Here is a 22,554-nt window from a genome sequence, read left to right on the forward strand (position 1 = left end):
CTTTAATACTCATAAAAGGTCATTTACCAAAATTTAATCAGATTCTAGATTCCCTTTCTTTCAATTTGAGACCCAAATAATGTTAATGCAAATATTCTTGTCACGTAAAAAAATTAATTGGTGAACTTATAAGAAAAAGTTCTAAATAAACATGTGAATTCACAAATGTAACAGTATTTACAGAATTTCATCAGATAACATCATGATGGAAATTTGTATTGTAACAATCTCTATCCGTCAATGTATCATCATGAACATATTCTTCGGGTCACTGCCTTTACCGAGCGTTCCGAATATACACCGTATTTATAAACAAACGTCGTTCAAATAGAAAAACAACTTGCAAAATCTATTTAAAAAGCAATCGTCAGAAAAGACGATGTCCAAAAAAAGCAAATGGTACTGTGACGTCCCAATGTGACGACTAATTTTCGACGTATTTATGTTACATTTTGTAAATCTGGTATCAAATTGGTAACTTTTCACGTGTGACAAACAAAGCTGTCCTTTTACATATATAAAAACCTGATGAAATTTCTATATAATTGACAATAAGCTATAGTAAAATCAAGAAAGCACACAAAAACATTCAAATAATAATTTATATATCATAATAACCTTGAACTGGAGCATGCAGTTACAATAGTTCCGTAATTGCTTTTAGGTTTGGTACTAATGGCTGTTATACTGTGCATTTTAAAAGTGTTGTAATTAAAAAGACCCTTTGATAAACAAACAGACAAATATTCATAGAAAAACAATAAATTAGACTTACCTTCAGACATGTTGCAAATTTATCATGAAGGAATTCCAACATTCCTGCAAATAATATAGGAACAATATATATGATTTTGTAAAATAGACATAGTTATCCTGATAATTCAACTAGACATAGATGGAGGGTTTCAAATTTTGATTCGTTGCTGTATGATTTTTTAATCTGAAGACATTAAGACAAAAACCAAAGTACAAATATGATTTCTATGAAAAACACTTCATATTTAAAACATGTACCTTTCATAATTGTTCAATTAAAAACCTAAAAATTAAGTGAAGCATTCATGAAAAATTGTAAAAAGGTATTAATTAAACTGAATATTTTTCCTTTGAATCTTATAAACATGTACTAGTATATGTATCAATAATTAAAATTTTAAATAAAACTTCTTCTCTAAAGCAGCACAGGTAATCTGTATTTTACATTGGAATTGGACGTTTATCTATTTTATTATTTTCAACAGCCCAAATGTCTTGAACTCATAAAACAAAACTTGAATTATTGTAATTTGTATACATGTACGGCTGCGATTTTTTTGGGTTTAATTATGTGTAAAAGGAGAGACGTGTTTATTTTCAAAACTCTGTTTACTAGACTGACTAGAGACGTTATGCATACAATATTTCATACTTATTGACTGGTATGAGTAAAATAGTAAGTTTATTGTCCCTGAGGTGCAACTCTTACCCTGAGGCGTAGCCGAGGTCAATATCCATTTAGACAATAAACTTACTATGCCATGAATATCAAGTCAGTAAGTGTTTATTAATACCGAAAGAGACAATAGACACAAAAAGGACCGAACGACACAGCTGACCAAAATTCATTTTTACATTTGTAAGAGACAGCTAACACATAGAGATGACAATTATCCGATTGTAAATATGCATAAAAAATGTCAAAAATGTTCAAAATCAAACATATTCTCTGGGATAACGCAACCTAAATAGTTTTAATCAAACGTATTATTTCTTCTATCAATTCTTATGTTTTGTGAAAAAATTGTTTGAATTGGTCAAATAGAAATACGAAAATGTAGAATGAGTGCCAATGAGACAACTCTCAATCCAGGATACAATGTGTAAACAGTAAACAGTTATAATAGGTCAAAATTAAAGGCAACTGTAGTATACCGCTGTTCAAAAGTGATCAATCGATTGAGAGATAACAAATCCGGGTTACAAACTAAAACCGAGTGAACCACACCAACTATAAAAGGAAAACAACGAAACAACAGAAAAACTAAAGAGCAACAAAACAAACGCTAACATACATAGAAACGTACTATTTGATAACAACTGCCATATTCCTGACTTGGTACAGGACATTTTAAGGAACATGGTGGGCTTAACCTGATTTTATGGCTAGCCAAACCTCCCGCTTATATGGCAATGTTAAAAAATATCGTTAAAATTGGATGGAGAGTTGTCTCATTGGCACCCATACCACATGTTCTTATATCTAAACACTGCGTGACAGGAATACAGTACAAACAAACGCAAGAACACCCAGCACAGAGAACTCATAAATAAGTAATATAATAGTACACTATTAACATGTGAACCGCAGAATAACAACGAACATCTTCCATAAACGACAGCACAGGACTCCACAAACAGTGACTTTTTTGTGACGTATATATAATCTTGAAATTCATACAATTAGATGGAACGAGATCGAAAAATTAACAATTACTTTCACAATACTAGTCCAAATATTTATCATGATTATGACGGTACTGAAAGGCTATTTTAAATTTATGCTGTGATGACGTCAAAATTATTTGGACTAAGACAATACTTTATCCATTGAAAATTGAAATAATCTCGACTATACTGACAAATAAGACAGATGTGAAATGTACCGAAAATACAGAATTCAAACCACAAATAATAAGACATAAAGCACATCAAAGTACGGTTTTCAACACGGAGTCTTGGCTCACACCGAATAGCAAGCTATAAATTGCCCCAAAATGACTAGTGTAACACAATTCAAACAGGAAAACTATAGGTCTAATCTATTTAAAAAACGAGAAACGAGAAACACTAATGAACCAAATCAACAAACGACAACCACTAACAACAGGCTCCTGACTTCGGACAGGTGCAAACAAAGGCAGCGGGTTTAAACGTTTTAACAGGCGGCGACCTTCACCCTAACCTGAAATTGTAGTTAAACATTACAACATAGAAAGACACACTATAAAATATCATTGAAATGAAGACATATTAAAAAAAAACAAGTAAACATATACTCAACGAATAAATTTGATCTATAATGACATAATATCAAATAAAAAAGGGATATGAAAAACAATGTCAAAAAGACAACTATAACCTTAGAGAAAATGGCGTTAAATAAAATAACGTACACAGGTAAATTTAAAAATAATAATTTTGTTGTTAGGAGTACGGAAATATTTTTTACAAAATAAATAATTTTGTTGTTTATAGTACGAGTACAGAAATGAAAATTAATCGTCATACTTAATGATTATCAAAGGTGGTACATATTTAAAAAAAGTGAGACAAGATATAACACAAAATAGGTAACCATTGAATAACAAAATTGCGTCAACAAGTAAAATTATAACACGAAAATACGATTTGAGAGTATTCGCAGTTACTGAAAGCTAACTCAAACATTTGTCAAAGCCAAAACAATTATTAGTAAAAAAAAATGGTGCATCAGAGACTAAAATCAACCAAAACACATCCCAGGGATTAAGTGTTTTAACGTTATGGACAGTCAAAGAAGACATGACTTGTGCAATGCCAAAATAAAACTATCGACAGGCATTATTATAACCTTATAATAAATATGTATAATGTAACATATAGATAAAGCAGTCTCTATATATAGAAAACGAACGTGGATGTATATTAATTTTATACATCCCAAAAAATAAAACATTCGAAAAGAATATAAATGTTATGTTTTTATTTGTTGATAATGAAATCGATATTTGTGCTAATGTAGACAATATTCAAAGATCTTATTACAACATTAGTTTAAACATATTTTATTGTTCAAAAATGACAAATGGATTAGACACAAGTTTTTTCAACTTAGTAACGTCTTCTCCAATATATACATAAATATACACATGAATGAACATTACATAAATCTGACTTTAACCAATTATTATTTTAGCATGAAGATATAAAAATAAGTTACATACAAATTTTAAGAATCGAATCAATGGATATTTACCACGTAATATAACCAATCGAATGCGCCTATTTTCAGTAGAAATAAATACAAACACACCGAGCTGTGTAAAATAAAATATGTTAGTGTACATGACAAGTCATGTAAGTAAATTTGTTTAAATGTAAATTACACACTCATAGTTTAAAGTTACGGATTAACAGGAAACGGAATAATTCTACACATAATTGTAAGTATCAATTTTGTTTTTTACTTAAATCCATGGAAACGTTTCAGAATACAAAAGTCAATCATAAAGATCATTCGATTATTGTACCCCTAAGAGCATACATTGATCATGTTCTAGTAAGATCTGTTACAGAATAAGGTTGTCAAAGTTGAGAAAAACGCTTGGTACTTTTTATATACTTTTGTACAGATAGAAAAACACTATAATTTTCTTCAGAACTCAAAGACTCATCACCAGAGAGCAATAACTCAATTGTAATATTGACAGCAAAAACATTGATTTCATTTATCATTAAAAGCCTTTGTGATGAAAAATTGTTACAATATAATAAATAATGTTTAGCATCTTCATTGATGAAGCCACATAAACAATTGGCATCTTGTACTAAGTTTGCATTAAACAAATCTGATTGAAGAGTGCTACAATGGTTTCGCAACCTTGCATGTAATACAGATAGTAAGCGATCTCCAGAGTAAAAATGTCTCGGAGATTTTTTATTCTTATAGTATAACATATGCAATTTGCTTTTAAATAATGAAAATGTAGGAATCTGTCTAATAATAATATCTAAAGTGTTCCACAATGTTATGGATGCTGGGAAATAAGAATGTTGATAAACCGACAAACGATTCACTGGAATAGTGATATTGTGTCTGTTTCGTAAATTGTAATTACTAATATCAGATACAAATTCTGGAACCAAGTCATGTAGATAATCTGGAGCCTGATTGTTAATAATTTTATAAAACATGGCCAACTTTTTTACCTCCCGCCTTACGCTTAATTTTTCCCATCCCGTCTCCCTGTAAATAGCGTTTCGGCTAGCATAACTTGGTAATCCAGTAACAATGCGAGCAGCCTCGATTTGAATATTTTCTATCCGATCAGAATTTATGTTCCCACAATTATCCCAAACTTCTGATGAATACTCAAGTATCGGACGAATAAAAATCATATAAATTTTTTCTAAATATTCCCTTTTTAATCGATATTTTAGTTTGCGTAAAACATTAAGCTGCTTCGAAGTTTTCTCAATCAGTTTATCAACATGCTTATTCCATTTACAATCATTACTAAATATGACACCTAGATGTTTGTGCGCACTAACTGGTTTCAATGTAGCACCACCAAAATCAAAAGTAATATCACTGTATATATTTTTCAAACTGAATATTATAATATCAGTTTTATTAGGATTAAACTTCACTAGCCATTTTTCTGACCACTTACTTAAATAATCAAGATCTCTACTGATCGAACTTTTTAAAGTGGATTCATCAGGTGCAGTATGACCTATTGAAGTATCATCTGCAAAAAGCCTTCCGAATCCAGACATACCATCAGCTATATCATTAATGTATATTAAAAACAACAAGGGTCCTAATACCGACCCCTGGGGCACACCAGCGTTAAGTTTTCCAATGTTTGATAATGAATCTTTTATGACAACTCTCTGAGATCGTCTAGACAAGTAACTTTTCAACCAACATAGCAAGTCTCCTTTTATACCATATTTTTCAAGTTTATGTAATAAAGCCTTAATCCAAACAGTATCAAATGCTTTGCTTATATCAGCAAATGTAATGCTTGTTAAAAGCTTTTCATTTAGTGCACTCAAAATTTTGTTATACAATTCTATCAACTGATGCGAAGTTGAGTATCCTGGAATAAATCCGGATTGATACTTGTATAATAGTTTATTTTCATGTAAATGGTTAAAAATATTTTTGAAAACAATCTTTTCTAAGACTTTACTAACACATGACAATAATGAGACTGGCCTGTAGTTAGACGGTAATGACTTGTCACCACTTTTGAATAAGGGAATAACATGTGCAATCTTCCATTGGTCTGGAAATATTTTATCATTTAAAGATTTGTTAAAAAGTAGACATAATGGTTTGGAAATTTCATTTCTAACAGCAAGTAACATTCTGTTGCTAACGATATCTGGTCCAACAGCTTTATTAACATCGAGCGTTGAAAGAATATCAAGTACATCTTGTTCACTAACTACAATTTGTGAAATAAAATCAAGACATCAGTCTTCAAATTCCGGCAAATCTTTACTAGCGCCATCTAAATTAGAAATTGAACAAAAATATTTATTTAAAATGTCGGACTTTTCGGTTCCCTCATACGCAAGTTTAAAGTTATGATCAGGGTCCGTCATGGGTGGTAAATCATGAGACGGTGTATCACTTTTAATTAACATGTTAACCGTTTTCCAGTACTGTTTACAGTTTGTAACTTTTAGTTCATCTAAATTTTCATTAATACTGGTAAAAAAATGTTTTTTAGCTTGCTTTTTCAAGTTATTTACTTTGTTCCTTTGTTGTTTAAATTTCTTTTCTGCGGATGTACTATTTGAGCGAATAAAAATATTACGAAGCCTGTCGCGTTTTCTCGTTTCACGCCGCAAATTCGAATCATACCAAACTTTATCGTCACATCTTATAGTTACTTCCCTTGTAGGTATACACTCGGAGGCTATATTAAGAAATGAATTCGTGAAATTAGTCGCAGCAACATGAACGTCACTTGCATCAGAAATTAAATATTCCCAATTTGTTTCAACTACTTTTTGTTTCATAAGGTCATAATCACCTTTTTTATAATCCCATATCAATCTATTATAAGTTCGTCTTTTACTAAAACCACAATCAATTGTGACATATGTTCCATCATGATCACTAATACCTCTATCAAAAGGTATTGTGTCTTTATCTAAAACCGGTATCGAATCAGTGACTAAAATAGGATCAAGTAAAGACGTGCTACCTGTTCGTGTGTCAAAATGAGTAGCTTTGTCAATTATGTTAACAAGGCCATTGATGAAAAAAATATCTCTTATATTTGACGGTAGATCTGACATAAAGTTTTTATTCAGATCACCTAAGCAAATTATGCAATTATTTTCATCCAGGGCATTTTTCAACATTTGATCAAAATACTGCCAGAAATAAAGTGAAGATTGCCGTTCCGACCTATAATTGATGTTTATCAATATTGATCGCAATTTGGTTTTTAACTCAAACCACATACTCTCAAGTTGGCAATTCTCCAAATCATGTCGACGAGTTATGCGAACATAACTTTTATAATACATAATAATGCCACCCCCATGAGAATTTCTATCTTTTCGAACTGGTATTTCAAAACCGGATATATATAAATCAGAATCTGTAATATTTGAGTCTAAATGGGTTTCTGTCAAGAATACGACATCGTAATCTTCAATAATATCGACAATATGATTCAGTTTATTTCTAAGGCTTCTTATATTACCATGGAAAATTGACAATGTTTTCTCAGATATTTCTGGTGTGCGCTCAGGACCCGGGTTCGGTTCGATGTCACCACATATTAGCAACAAACATAATAACAGTATGTAAAATGAAATCATATTAGCAGAAGATCTGTATAAATTAAAAATACATAGTTTGAGTCTTGAAACATTCGTAAATAAAACGGCAAGTAACTCATACACTGAGAACGATACAAATGTTTTTCTCAAACAACCCAGACTTATCTTGTGATAAAACAGTCCTATTGTCATTCTATATGCTACGATGTCATTACCCATTGTCAAATACAAGACAATACATATAAATGACAATCAGAAAATTGGACTGCTTTGTAAAACATGATGCAAGATATAAACACATATAGTTCGAATGATCATTCATGAAATTCAGGCAAATAAAAAAGAAGGGAAAACAAAAATCTATGTACAAAAGGCAAAATTGGAACATCATAAGAATGTTCGATGCAGTTGTAGTGAAATCAGAGAGATTAATTTAGTTAAGATGAATTTAGTTTCGATGTCATTTTAGGGGGGGAAACAAATAAATCAAATAAATCAGAAAACAAAATTTGAAGTTTTTTTTTTTAAAAACGGAAGCTCTTTTGTGAAAAGTTATAAATAGGTAAATAGAGTAATATATCTTTTCATTTAATCAATACAGGTAAGCTATAAAAACGTTTGAAGAACGATCATTGATAAAGTTACAGGAACGACACAAGTTCACGTGTATGTAAGTGATTTTAAATCACTCAGGTGTAAAGAGTTGAGTTATAATTTCATGTCACATGTTTTAAATAGCAAATAAATGAAATATAAATAAACAAACACAGGCACGTGCTGCTTAACACGTGTATCGAAAAAAGAAATATTCAGTTCAGCAATACATAGAAAACAAGTATATATATACAAGTGTATATAATTAAATTGTTAAACAATTTAAGAATTGTGTTATTTAAACAAATGCAAGTCAAAAGACATAAGACTATGATGTAAACGGAATGTCTAATCCTCTTTCTGGTCATCACCTTCAAGGACTTCCCCACCAAGCTTATATATGTCCTGCCTTGAAATTACCACTTTCGGACGAGAATTCTCAGATTGTTTAATCAATATTGACCCGTCATGTGTCCAAAACGAATTTATTTGACCTTTCTCACGCAATGTGTTTAGTCTGTGCAAAAGATTGTATCTGTGTTTTGTAAGGTTTTCAGCAATGAAAGTTTTGTTTATGTTTCCTTTCAATTTGCGTTTATTGCTGAAAACTAACTGCCTTTGACGATACGACAGGAACCGTACAATGATGGAAATTGTCCCGTCTTTAATCTCACCTATGGGATGGGATCTGCCAATATCTCTCGTGTCTAACTTCAATTTCAAATGCTTATGGCAAATACCAAGGATAAGGGAATCTGTGTCTATAGGCTTGATAATATCGCCTTTGTCGTCAGTTGGTGCAGGAACATTATGGAATCGTAAACTGGTTCTTCGAGTATACTGTTCCTGTTCCTCGACTCTGGCTTCGATCTTGTCTAATTTGCGGTTTAAAGAATTTATTTGCTCTTTTTGATTGTTAAGTTCAATATCTTTCAAAATAAGTGCTTCTTTATTGTGTTTAGTGGTAAGTAAGTGAGGCTGAATACATTCGTCAACGATCAGTGCAATTTTAGGTTTGACCATTTCAATTACTTTTTCAGTGATGAGAGGAATGATGGAGTTCAAAAACTCTTGATTTTTTAGCGTAGCACAAACAACATCCGATAGCTTAAATACAGTTTCATTTTCAATGGATGATATTATCTGTTCAGAACTGTCATGTTCAGAAACGATAGAGCCACTGAGAGATGAATCAAGGTTGGCTGTTCTTGCTACCTTTTCAACTTGTTGCATAGATGGAGATAAGTTGTCGGGACTACTGGATGGTTGTAACCTTTTACCACTATGTTTTGGTGTATTTTTAAAATAACTGTCTATGTTTGATTGTTGTTGTTGTTTGTCATTCGTTACCTGGTCAGCCATTTTGTGTGTTGTGAACTCCAATTCAAAATCACTTTCGAAAATCTTTGCAAAAGTCACTATTTGGTCACTCAAAATTCGAATAAACTATAACAGCTTCACACATAATGTCTATTCTGATATAGAATCAGAAAACATCTCAACATAATACACTGGAAAATATAATTTTTCTCTCTTTTTAGTCTCCCAAAATTTTCACACCTTCATACTCAAGGGTACATAATAAATAATTACAACATTGATAAGATAACCTTTACTAATAAGTCTGTGTAAAAGTTCAATGAGTTTACACGGATCACATAATGGTTTCCGCGCTTTCAGTACAATATTATAGGATGTATAATGCCGTTTTTCAGAAGGTACAGCCAAATTTACAAATTAATTTTTTGAAAGAATTAAGTAAAAGTCTTAAAAAGGAAAATTAACATTAGGGAATGAAAAATCGTCTCTTTTGTCGTAAATTTTAGTATGGAGTTTCCCTTTAGAAATTGACATGTTTAAATCTTTAAAAGGACTACTACTGCTGTTTATGTTAGATTTATTTAAAGTAAGTTCCTCTGGGTAAATTTCGGTAGTATATTGAGAGAACTCTGGATTATTTAACAAATAATTAGTGTGGAGAGTAAAAAAATCATAACTGTCAACATAATTAAAAGGATCATCAAAAGCACGTATCTTATCTAAAATCTCTTCAGAGGTTTTTACAATCCAAAAATAATTAATACCATATATTTTCATAAGCTTTATTACAAAAGTTGATAACATGTTCTTTGATAGAAGTAAGGAATGTAGTTAGAAGCACTGACAGATTAGTAGTAACATTTACTAGATGCTTATTGAATTGAACAAAACGAGATACGGTACAGGTCTCTATGATTTTAAAGTCGCATGTGCTAAACAAGCGGATGATATAGCCCTAATGTCTCCTACAACCCAAGGAATGCAAACCCTTATAAAAATTTGGAATTCGTTTAGTGAACGTTGGGCCTTTAAGTTTTTGCCAAGTTAGAGTCATGTACTACTGTATGTGAAGGGCCAAAGTAACGCTATCGATAGATTCTTTCTATATGATTCAGAAATACCAATCGTCAAATCCACTAAACATGTCGGTATTCTCTGAGAAAGTTGCTTTAATTCTATGGAACATACGCTAAATGCGTGTCACATGTTACGAGCAACTACTATCTTCATTATGAACTCATGTGTTTATCCGGCTATCTTGAATACATCCACATGTTTGAAAATTGTGAACCAATTAGCTTATACGAAGGCATTATATGGTCTAGAACAATGTAGTGTCGCAAAACATTCATAAGACTGAACAATTGCAGTTGTTAGAAAGGATTTCAACCGACAGCGACTTTAACTTTTTCAAACTTATCCGTCAAGTCATCAAGTTACATAAAGCACTGATAATTACGAAGAGATATCTAGATTTAAGGGTAGCTGCAAAGTACGTTATTGACCTTTGTGCTATCGAACGTATGGAATTTGAACAACTACATTGTGAAAAATGCGGGAAACTATTCTCAAACGTTTTAAAACATATTCTATGCTCATGTGATTTTGTTCTTGAATACAGAAATGAAATGCTGGGAAACATTATAAACATAAACTCAATCCCGTTTAGCGTCTATATGGACAGCATATCATAACTTCAACAGATTTGCGAGTACTTGGAGTATATTTTTTATCCTATTATTAATTGCACAATTGGTTTCAAAATGAGATCTACCAATATTAACAATATTCATTATTCTACTCAAATAACTGTGCAGAGATATTTTGCGTTTATACCAACTTTTACAGTAGGCAGATTTTGAGTTTCTGTAGCAAGATGTGTACCATAATACGTCCCGCCAAAGACGGGCTTATGGTACCATTATTATGAGTATATATCAATCTAATCAAAATTAGGCCTCCGCACTTGCTTGTTTGGTTGTTTATATCCTGCGGAAAAATTAGTTTTGATTAGATTGAGTATATTCACATAGGAGATATTATATTTTCCATAGTTATACAACCACATTGTCCACATCTTACCTAAAAGTATGATACAGCGAAACATTTCAAAGCTTTATAGAAAGGCTAAAACTTATAATCACTCTAAGGTTTATATAAAGAAATGAAATTTACTGAATAGTCTCTATGTTAATCAAAAATTATAATGTCCATTGTCTAATCTTTAATTTTGCCTCTTCTTTGACTAAATTTGGTGTCATCTACAGTTGGCAAATTTGTGCAATTGGGCGAGCGGTAAATCTATGTAACCAACAAAAGTCACAAATCAATAATAAAATTTAACAAATAGAAATGTCAACTTATAAACTGTCAAAATATATGTCCGATTTTTTAGTCTTTTCTTTATCCGGAATTCTTCTCTTCACCGTTGCGGGAATCCAAACAGAAAATTATGTCCAATAAGTCACAATCTAGTATGATATATTTAACGTAAATAAAAGTGTCAATGTAACAACTCCTGAGAACTTCTGAGAATAGTAATGTCTAATCTAAAAGGTTAACTTTAGTGTTTGTATATAATATATATCATATATAAGTACGTCTGAACCAGTGACAGCTCTACGACAGATGTTATCCATCGGATCACCATTAATGGTGATACAAGACTGAAAACACATTCTGTCTTAGTAACAGCCCAACAATATTAGATCTGTAAATTTGTGAAAGCAAATTTTTGTTCTTCCCTGGCCGGGATTCGAACTCATGCTACTGAGATATCGTGGCACCAAATCGCCATGCACTATGCCCGGCACGCTAGACTACTCGACCACCTAGGCTCGACTTAAATCAAGCTTTCGGTGGCCGGGTGTTACCTTTCCTCGTCAGTTTTATCTAGCATCGTAACACAGTACATGATATATAAGGCATGAAGATGGAATATTACAGATAAGCTGAATTATCTATCGTAGAGCATCTTACAAATTAAAGACGGATACCGTCACAGAAATAATTATATTATAAGTACGTCTTAACCAGTGACAACTCTACGACAGATTTTATCCATAATATATATATATGATCCGTTCATCCTATTTCGACTCTTTATAATTCAAGAGTCTATCCTAAATTGAGGTAAATTATATGGCCTTCCAAATACCGTTTCGAATCCTAATATCACTGAAGAGACATTAATTGTCGAAATCCGCATATGGTGTTCTAGTTTTTGCACCTTTTGTTTGCGGTATACCATCTTTTCCGCAAGTTTATTGTTTTGTGTTTGGTATTAAATTAATAATTAAAATCCATTTTGTTACATCTGGTGATCCGTTTAGTTGGCAATCTCCAATGGCAGTCAGCAGAGTTTAAGAACATCCGTTGGTCGACCTGCTAGTCATATGCATTTTATTAAAATATACTTTTTCACTTTTTTGGTCTTTTGGAAAATGTTGTTTGTTGTTGTATTTAGACCCCTCTACCAAGAAATTTGTTTTGCATGCACACGTATAGAAATTGCGGTTTTATCCAACACAATCCTAGGTTTGAACGTTGTTTCCAATTTAGACTTGTTTATATTTTTTCGTTTGGGCTTGTATTATATTCGCCTACAGGTTTATATGATCCGTTCATCCTATTTCGACTCTTCAAAATTCAAGAGTATATCCTAAATTTAGGTAAATTATAAGGCATTCCAAATACCGTTTCGATTCCTAACATCACTGGAAAGACATTAATTATCGAAATCCGGATATGGTGTACGAATTTTTGCACCTTTCGTTTGCGGTATACCATCTTTTTCGCAAGTTTATTGTTTTCTGTTTGGTATTAAATTAATAATTAAGATCCATTTTGTTACATCTGTTGATCCGTTTATTTGGCAATCGTCAATGGCAGTCAGCAGGGTTTAAGAACATCCATTGTTCGACCTGCTAGTCAAATGCGTTTTATTAAAATATACTTTTTCATTTTTTTGGTCTTTTGGAAAATGTTGTTAGTGCTGTATTTAGACCCCTCTACCAAGAAATTTGTTTTGCATGCACACGTATAAAAATTGCAATTTTTATCCAACGCAATCAAAGGTTTGAACGTTGTTTTCAATTTAGACTTCTCTCTCTATATATATATATATACATATATATATATATAGTTGTCAAGGAAATCTCCGGAACACTGTAGAAGGGAAACTCCTAGAAAACTTAAAGATGGATACTTCTAGAATACGGTAGAAGTTTGAATTACACATCGTAGATTATGTTCATTCCAGAATTATAATGTAAGTAAAATAGAAAGTTCTAATCATTCCATCAGTATATATGATTGTTCCAGTGATTTCTAAATTGCACAGTTGTAAACAACTATAGGCAGGATGTAAACATATTATACATGTTACAAGGCCACACAAAACAAATTAGGTCAAGATAAATAAATATTATAGCTACAATATCATAACACTTTGTAGTTCGCGGTGACTCATCATGAATTTGACCTATTTTTCTCCATTTATTTAACATTTTATGTTATTTGTGTTTTCAGTCGTATATATATTTCACATTCAAGGCATATTCATATTTCATATTCATATTCCATTCGACGATTGACGACAAATAATTTTGCGTTGCGTATTTAGAAAGACTATACCTCTGTACGCTATGTTTGGTTATTAGTACAGAATATCTAAATCATGGCATAAGTATTTAAATTATTACTATAAGTAAATGCGATTCTAAATTAATATTTAACTGATATATATTTATATTCAAATGACATGAGCTATGCATGAACACAAAGCGCGGCAATACTAACCATATATATACTATTAAGCACTTTTTGAAGTGAACCCCTGGTCAATATATGTCAGGAAGCGCGGATGATGAGAGTCGCCGCTACATATACTTATAATAAAGTTATTATTTGGACGACACTTTTTATGCAGGAAATTGCCCACAATTAAACTACTCCGTTAGTCTTTGTGGTTTGGTGACTTTTATATCTTCACTCAGTTGGCGATAGGTTTGGTGTCCCATTTTTCCAGCGACATACATATTCAAAAAAGGTTAGGTCCATTATGTTATATTCAAAATGTGTACATAAAATTGAGAATGGAAATGGGGAATGTGTCAAAGAGACAACAACCCGACCATAGAACACACAACAGCAGAAGGTCACCAACAGGTCTTCAATGCAGCGAGAAATTCCCGCACCCGGAGGCGTCCTTCAGCTGGCCCCTAAACAAATATATATACTAGTTCAGTGATAATGAACGCCATACTAAACTCCAAATTGTACACAAGAAACTAAAATTAAAAATAATACAAGACTAACAAAGGCTAGAGGCTCCTGACTTGGGACAGGCGCAAAAATGCGGCGGGGTTAAACATGTTTATGAGATATATACTTAATATTACTCATTATCAGTATTTAACACGACATTTGTATAAGTATTAGAATATTCCCGTACAAAAAAAAACATGCAACAAAATTGGTCGTACTAGGATTAGAACCAACTTTCTTGATTCTTTCAGTCACCACCAAAACATCGATGTCAAACAAAGGAAATAAGATGCATTTCCATTCTCAATTTTATTTATATTTCATCAAACGTACGTATAAATACCCATGAAATGTTTTTTATTTCTTTTAAGGCTTTGCATTGGTCATAGAGAGAGACATTTATTCATTTCAACACACCTAATCCAGAGAGTTATCTGCTTTTTTTTATAACATAAGATAAAATACTTTTACAATAGTGTTATGATTAACAGATTCCAATCATAACTTTGGCAAAAATAGGGTGCCAGTAGCAATAGCTTATCATACCTTTTCATAATACAGTCAAATGTGGTACGTGCGAATACAAGTTGATAAGCATAAGCATACATTCCGCCGAATACAATTTCACAGAAAGATAATAGATTGATCTTTGAAAGCATTGATTAGCATCTTTGCCCCTGTTGACAGCTTTTTGGGAAAAAATCCTATAAATTGGCAATAATTTCGCCGATAAGGGAAGGTCGAGTGCACCTTTTTATGTTCGGGCGTGCTTGAGTTGACTATTCTCGAAAACGTGCAAAGTAAAAATAAGTTTATATATTTAGACTACAGGTTGATTTTATAACATTAAAAATTCACAGTACCAAAAAAATGAAATATATGGATTAAATGACATGTCTATCTAATAAGTCATACCAAAAGAGTAAGTGTGTTCGAATAACAAATCTTAACTAAAAGTACTTGACGACAGACTTCACAAGTGGATCTCGAACTGAAAACTTAACTTAAAAATAACTTCATTTGTTTTGTGTTTGATATCTGGGGTTGTTAGTCTTCAACCTCTGATTTTTATAGTTTGCCTTTAAAAAATATATTTATTATTATAATTATTTTTAAAATGTTTTTGAACTTTCAAAAATCCACCTGACAACCGATCAGATAATAATTTTACGTTGACTAAATGCAGAAAAGTACATTACATGATGCTCAATAGCGAGTAGATATATTTTTCTTATAAAATACAACTGACCTACAAGGATCGTAATGGTGCTATGTGAGTAGGTTAATCGGTTTTCAAGGGCTGAATTTGCAGCGCGTCATCCCTACAATGGCTTCCATTTTTACGATTGTAAAAGCTGGCTTAATGGGGAGCTAATTTTGACAAAGTAGTACCTGACAGTAACAGATGAGATAGATAGTAGAATTAAACAAGGAATGCATTCAACATTCAGTCTAGGTGGCCGAGTGGTCTAGAGCGCTGGACACAGTGCAGGCGGTGTTGGCTTGGTATCCCAATAGCATGAGTTCGAATCCAAGCGAGAGAAGAACAAAAATCTGCTTCCGCAAATTTGCAGATTTAAAATTGTTGTGCTGATATTTAGAGTAGTTATAAATATAATATGTGTTTTCAACTGTGTATCAGGGATGAGGGAATCGTAATCTGTAATCGTAATCGATTGTAATTGATTACATTTTTTCCAGTAATCGACAGTAATCTGTAATCGACAACATTTTCGATTACATGTAATCGAAATTTAATCGATTACAGCAAAAATGATGATGTAATCATCGATTACGTTTCGATTACATTTCGATTACTTTAGTAAAATAGTTTGATGAAATATAACCTATTTTAAATGAAAATATGTATGTATTCATCACTTTACAGTACAGATAAAATAGAATGTATTAATATGACTTAAGAGTTTATCTACTGCCTTATTTTTATCTATTGTCTCAAGTTGCATTATGATCAACCAGATCCCCTACCAAATTTTACTGTATATCTAGCTTTTTGAAACAAATGACTTTACGTGCTTGTCAATAATTCAAGACCTTTTATATTAAGATAAGAAAATAGATTTGAAATAAGAAAATGGATTTATAATAAGAAATGAGTCTTAAGTTAAGTTCTGTACGAGTTGGAATTTTAGCTTAGAATAGATAAACAGTTGATTCCTTATAATGTTATGATATAAAAAATAAGAAAGTACACAAAATCCATTTGACAATGAACCAATGGCTATGCATTGAAATTCTTTTGCAGAAATAGATACATGTTTCCCATTTTGACACTAAAAATATATATTGTTTATAATTTGATTAAAGAATAAAAAATTCTAAACAAACTTCTTTTCTCTACTAATCAGATGATCAAAGACTTCTAATCAATAAGATGCAGACTTTGTTTTCATTACAATTATGTCTAATTAAGGAAGGAGATTTACATTATTTTGCCCCAGGTTTCAAATTGCACTTCATAGGCAGTTTTATAACCTGTAATTAGGGTGGTTATGCAAACAAAAGGATTAATTCATGCATGTCATTATTATTATAAATTTTGATCTTTAAAATTAGCTGAACTAATTAATTATTCTATTTTTTTAATATTTTGTTTTCAGAGAAAACTTCCAACATTGTAATGAACTATGTTAAAATATACCTGTTTATAATGAGTAAAAACAAAAAAGCTAACTTTAGTCAGTATGAAAGCAAAATTTATGAAAAAACCTAAAATATAAATAAGTGATTGATGCAATGCGATGTCATTGCAAGAACTTTATCTCCTCTCATTCATGTTGAAAGCCAAAATTTCAAGAATTTTTGAATATTTCTGATCCTCAAAGATTCCATCTAGAAAACAACTTTCAACTTAAAATTTGGAAACAATGCTTTAAATGCTGCTTTTGGTAAAGTTCTAAATTTCCACTATACAAACGTTGAACTTACTTTATTATTTTTTTGTAATTTTATAGCATGTAATTGACAGTAATCAAATAGTAATGTAATTACTTTTGATAAAGTAATCGATTGCAATCGATTACATACAAAAATCAGAGTAATCGATTATTAATCGATTAGTAATCGATTACACAAAAATCCTTCATGTAATTAATCGATTACATTTGTCAGTAATATTGCCCATCTCTGTTGTGTATCACCTTCACTTGTGATCCAATGTATGGATCTGTCGTAGAGTTGATTGCTAACGGCGTATTTGTTAGTGCTAAACCAGTTTAAGGTTAATAAACTTTCAATTTGTTGGTGAAAACCAGTTTGAAACTAGTTTGAAACCTAAACTGGTTTACCGTTTGTTATTCACAAACCAAAACTGGTTCCGTAAACCATTCAAACCGCATCTGTAGGCGGGTTGGGGTTAAGGTTTAAGGTTTTAAAATGGCAGCAATTTTAATGCAATGTGGCAGATGTGACAAAATTTATGCAGATTCAGATGCTTTCAATGACCATGACAGTTATCTTAATGAATTGTTCTACACAATTACTTGTTGTTAATTCTAAACACTATTTGTTTTGTTCATTCTTTTGTTATTTTTTTTAGTCTGACAGAAGTCTTTTTGTATTTGCAATTTAAAAACACTTTAGATTCTTTACCAATTTGGAAAATACTGAGATGTGGAATAAATGTCCATGAGTTAACTTGATCCAATTAAACAGCAAAATGTCAAGCCTTACTTGAAGCTGTGAAGTAAATTCAAATGACCTACAAGTACAAGAGCAACATCTACAATTTTTAAAGTTTGTGATTAGGTCATTTTAATGGGAACCATTATACATATGTTTACTAGTTCAGTGGTATTTGGTATATATGCAGTTGCATTAAGATAAGCACAACTCATTTCCATGGAAATAGTTAGGCCCCTATTTACAATCGGTCTATATATATGAAAACTGAAACTCAGAGTTTGTGATTAGGCAAGTGGATGGGGAACCACTATTGACAAGTCATTGATATTGGTATGCAGTTGGCACATCTCATTTCAAAGGAGATAACTATAATGTGACTCTGTGAGTCTGTCAGCATCTTATCTATAATTTGACATTTTATAATTCATAGACTTTGGTTAAATTTTATGGCTAAATTTTAGGCAAAAATCGTGATAACTCCTACAGCATTTACTCTATACTAAATTCTATGGAATGTTTTTGTCATTTATTTTCACATGGAAAGATTGTCTACAATTGTATATCTCTTCGACTCTGCAGTGTCAGAAGGATTATGTACCTCAAAAAGGTTATTTATTTCTTCCATATCCCTGGCACCTTCTCATTCATGTCATCATTTTGCAAGAGGCATAGCTCATGTAGCACGCAACAGGTCAAATTGACTTTAACCGCTTTATTCAGGTCTAGCATATCAATAAATGTGAGAAGGTGGAATCTTCCTATTAGGGCTCCAAATGAATGTTCAATCACCATCCTAGTGCTGCTGTCGATAACGTTTTTGATTTCTGTTGAGGTTGCCATAATTAAAAGGTGTCATCAACCATGTAGTAAGGTAATAAGCAGAATCACCCAGTAGATGTGTATTACTTGGGAACATCTCATCAGTGTTGTTTTCAATAACTCCATAAATTGGTGAGTTTTTTAATACACGAGAGTTGTGAACCAACATCTAAGAAATGTATATCACTATCACAAATCCCCTGTAGATTTATTGAATGGAAAGATTTGCTGTTTATGTAGTTCTTGCGAAACTCTCTAGGTGTGTGAATAGGAATGTGTGTCCTGTCAATTGCACCCTGCACACCAGGAAATCTCCTTTTCTCTTTAAACTTCTGTACAATTCTAGGAAACTGGTTTCTACTAGGCCATGTTATGTATTTTGATGGAAGTTTTTCACATATCACAACAGCAAGATCTCTAACAATCTGAAATACTGAGTACTTACAAACTCCGTAAATGTCCGCAATTGCTTGTAGAGTCATCTGACTTGAGACATACTTAATGTAAATAAGAACCTGTTTCTCTTTTGTTATGGATCTAGAGTCCTTAATAAAGCCTTTTAACTCCCCTACCAGTCTACGGAAAGTTGTCGGATTTATCCGAAAACATCTTCTAAACTCTTCTTTGCTGTAAGTTGAAACCACAATCAGCATAGTTGAGTACCTGTGGAATATGAGCTCTGTTCTTCATAAGTAGAATGCACAATAGAATTATGTTGTAGCTGTTTAAGATTGTGGCATGAGATGCAAGATCCTCGTCATCTTCATTCATAAGGTCAAACAGCAGAGCAGAAACAAGTTAATATCTGACGCCATATTTTACAATAAACTTTACATTTGTTGAAAAAAATCTAAAACCTAAACCAGTTTTGAAACCTAACCCTAAACTAAACAAAACCAGTTTAAAACCAAAACCGAAAACTCAAACCAGTTTTGCTGTAACAAATACGCCTTTGAAGATGTATGGGTTTTGTTATTTATTGAATGCCGTACGGCGATCAAACATGTACGTCATTTGGTCTCGGATGGATAGTTGTCTCATTGCAATTCTTACTGCATCTACGTATATTTATTAAATATTACTATGTGCTTTCTTATGTCCTTTTGTTTTCAGAATAAAACTACTTTTAAAGAAAATAACTTTTGAAATGCCTTAATGTATTACACTCGTGATTTCTTTATACATGCGTGTTCCATAATTATTACATCTTAAACGTACTGTAGACGACTTATTTTTCTCGAGCGATGTATTTTCGCGAGTAGAAGATCAACGTTAACGTCAAATTATTAAGGGGACGACCATTTGATATTCGGTATTCGGGGGGGGGGGGGATTTGTTTTTGATCTGTTATTTATTTTATTTTTGTGTGGACTAAAAGGACAGATTATTTATTTTCTACACTGATGAAGCATGATTTTTTTATTTTCATTAAAACAAGGGACTGATTATTTATTTTCACAATTATATTTATAATATTTGAAAACACACAATTTTTAAATTCATTTTTTTATTTTTTAATAAATAATACATGTACATGTATGGTCAATTCATTATGTACCATTAAATCAGAATAAATCCTCCACCTCTGGAAATGAATCTTCTGAATTCCAACCTGCATATATTGTAAATATGATAAGGTATTAAAGTTTGACTGTAACTAGCCTCTTTTAAAAGTAATGTCAAAAGTTTTCGGTGAAGGGTTTGGGGCTGCTGAAGGCCCCAAGACGCTATATAAATAATGATGCAAATCGTGCATTCTGCGCGTTTCCCAGGCCTTTTCTTAATCTGAAACACAAGTTCTGTTTTAATGAATTTTTCGGCCTCAAAGCAAAGTATATGGATTCAGTGTAGGACTTTTAGTTTTTAGGGACAACATCAAAAGACCAATATGTAGGATAAAGCAAAAAATGTAATTCACATAGTTAAGTATGTGGCTACTGCTTTTTTTTATCGTTTTTTTTTTTTTTTTTTTTTTTGTGTTTTGGCTTGCAGAAAATCTTTTATACCTGTCAATTATGTGGGTCTTTTTCAAATTAAGTTAAACAAGGGGCTGATTATCATTGATATAACTATGTCAAGTTAGTTTTTATAACATATTTTTAATTACAACTTGATGTAGTTTCTAACTGGAAACAATTTAAAGTAGTGTGTAAAATAAGATAAAAAAGGCCTTAAATAAAATAAAACTCAAGTTTAAAAACTAAATTACTAAATTGCAATTGGAATGCAACACCAAGAGAATAAAGAAGGGCAATCAATGAACAAAAGACAAACCCGGGAACAGATAAAACACTAAACGACAAACAATAGACAAATAACACTGAAAACTAAAAATAAATGAGAAACATGGATCCCTAAAAACGGGGACTACGTCAGAGGGTGAACAGAACTTGCTTCTTGCAAAACACTCGCCCTGAAAACAATTTGATATGAAGACAAGCTTTTGTTTTTTGAAATTTCCTGCATAAGACAGTTGCCTCAATGTAGTATTGGCCCTGTATAAGTGAGGTAAAAGTTCCTGAGACAATATACCTCAAGTTAAATGAAACCCATTTTCAGACATTTCAAGTACATAAATATTTATACATTGTATTATTAAAAGATTTGAGAAGTTTTTCCCGAAAAAAATATGAAAAAAGACGAATTTTGGAAGAATCTGATGCCATCTCATACTTTAGAATAGCATTTTCAAAATGGCTTAAAAGACCTGCCGAGTTATTTATTTTCAATACATAGTAAGTCAGCTTATTTATTTTTTAACTACCACACAACAAACCATTCATTTTTGTTATTATCAAGGCTGAGGTATCTTTTTTTCAAAATGTTCGTTGTGATACAAATTTTAATGTACTAACATATTAGCCATACACCAATATACTTACAAGGTTGAATATATGTTCAGAAGTTCCTTAGGCAAAACATCCGAATGTTTATATTGTGGCAATGTTTGTCATTAAACCCACTTAACACAATCATGTCCAACTTAACCAAACTATGACAAAAATCACTGTACTAAACGTTCATCGATATGACAACGTTACTACCCTCGATTTATATAAAAAAGATATGATCAATGTGTATTTATGCTTATTATTTACTTACATTAGAGTTCACAATACATATTCCCTCAGAATAAGTTCATTTCGATCGATCAGTCTTCTTTATATTATATTCAAATCTTTAACCTTATTTGTAAATTTACTATTGTATCAGCAAGGGTAGAATATCTAAATTAAGATGACCGGTTTACTATTTAAAGAACACCTGTAAATTTTACAAAAATCCCCTTGCTCTATATCTTAAATAGAAAATAAAATTCCTAATATCTATTTTGGTATAAATAAGACGCAAATATATATA

General features: G+C 31.7%; 1 protein-coding gene across 1 annotated transcript in view; it reads right to left on the minus strand.

Annotated features, from left to right (window-relative positions):
- Window positions 1-22,345, minus strand: part of LOC127707340 (uncharacterized) — a 181,825-nt gene extending 159,480 nt beyond the window's left edge. Inside the window, exons 1-2 of the mRNA XM_052211853.1 lie at window positions 22,297-22,345; window positions 776-819 (exon numbers count right to left, since the gene is read on the minus strand). Of these exons, the coding sequence (XP_052067813.1) occupies window positions 776-785 (10 nt within the window). The 5' untranslated portion in view covers window positions 786-819; window positions 22,297-22,345. The remainder of the gene's footprint in view (window positions 1-775; window positions 820-22,296) is intronic.
- Between the last annotated feature and the right edge of the window lie 209 nt (window positions 22,346-22,554).

This window comes from Mytilus californianus, unplaced genomic scaffold, assembly GCF_021869535.1.
Source record: "Mytilus californianus isolate M0D057914Y unplaced genomic scaffold, xbMytCali1.0.p SCAF_65, whole genome shotgun sequence".
Taxonomy (NCBI): Eukaryota; Metazoa; Mollusca; class Bivalvia; order Mytilida; family Mytilidae; genus Mytilus; species Mytilus californianus.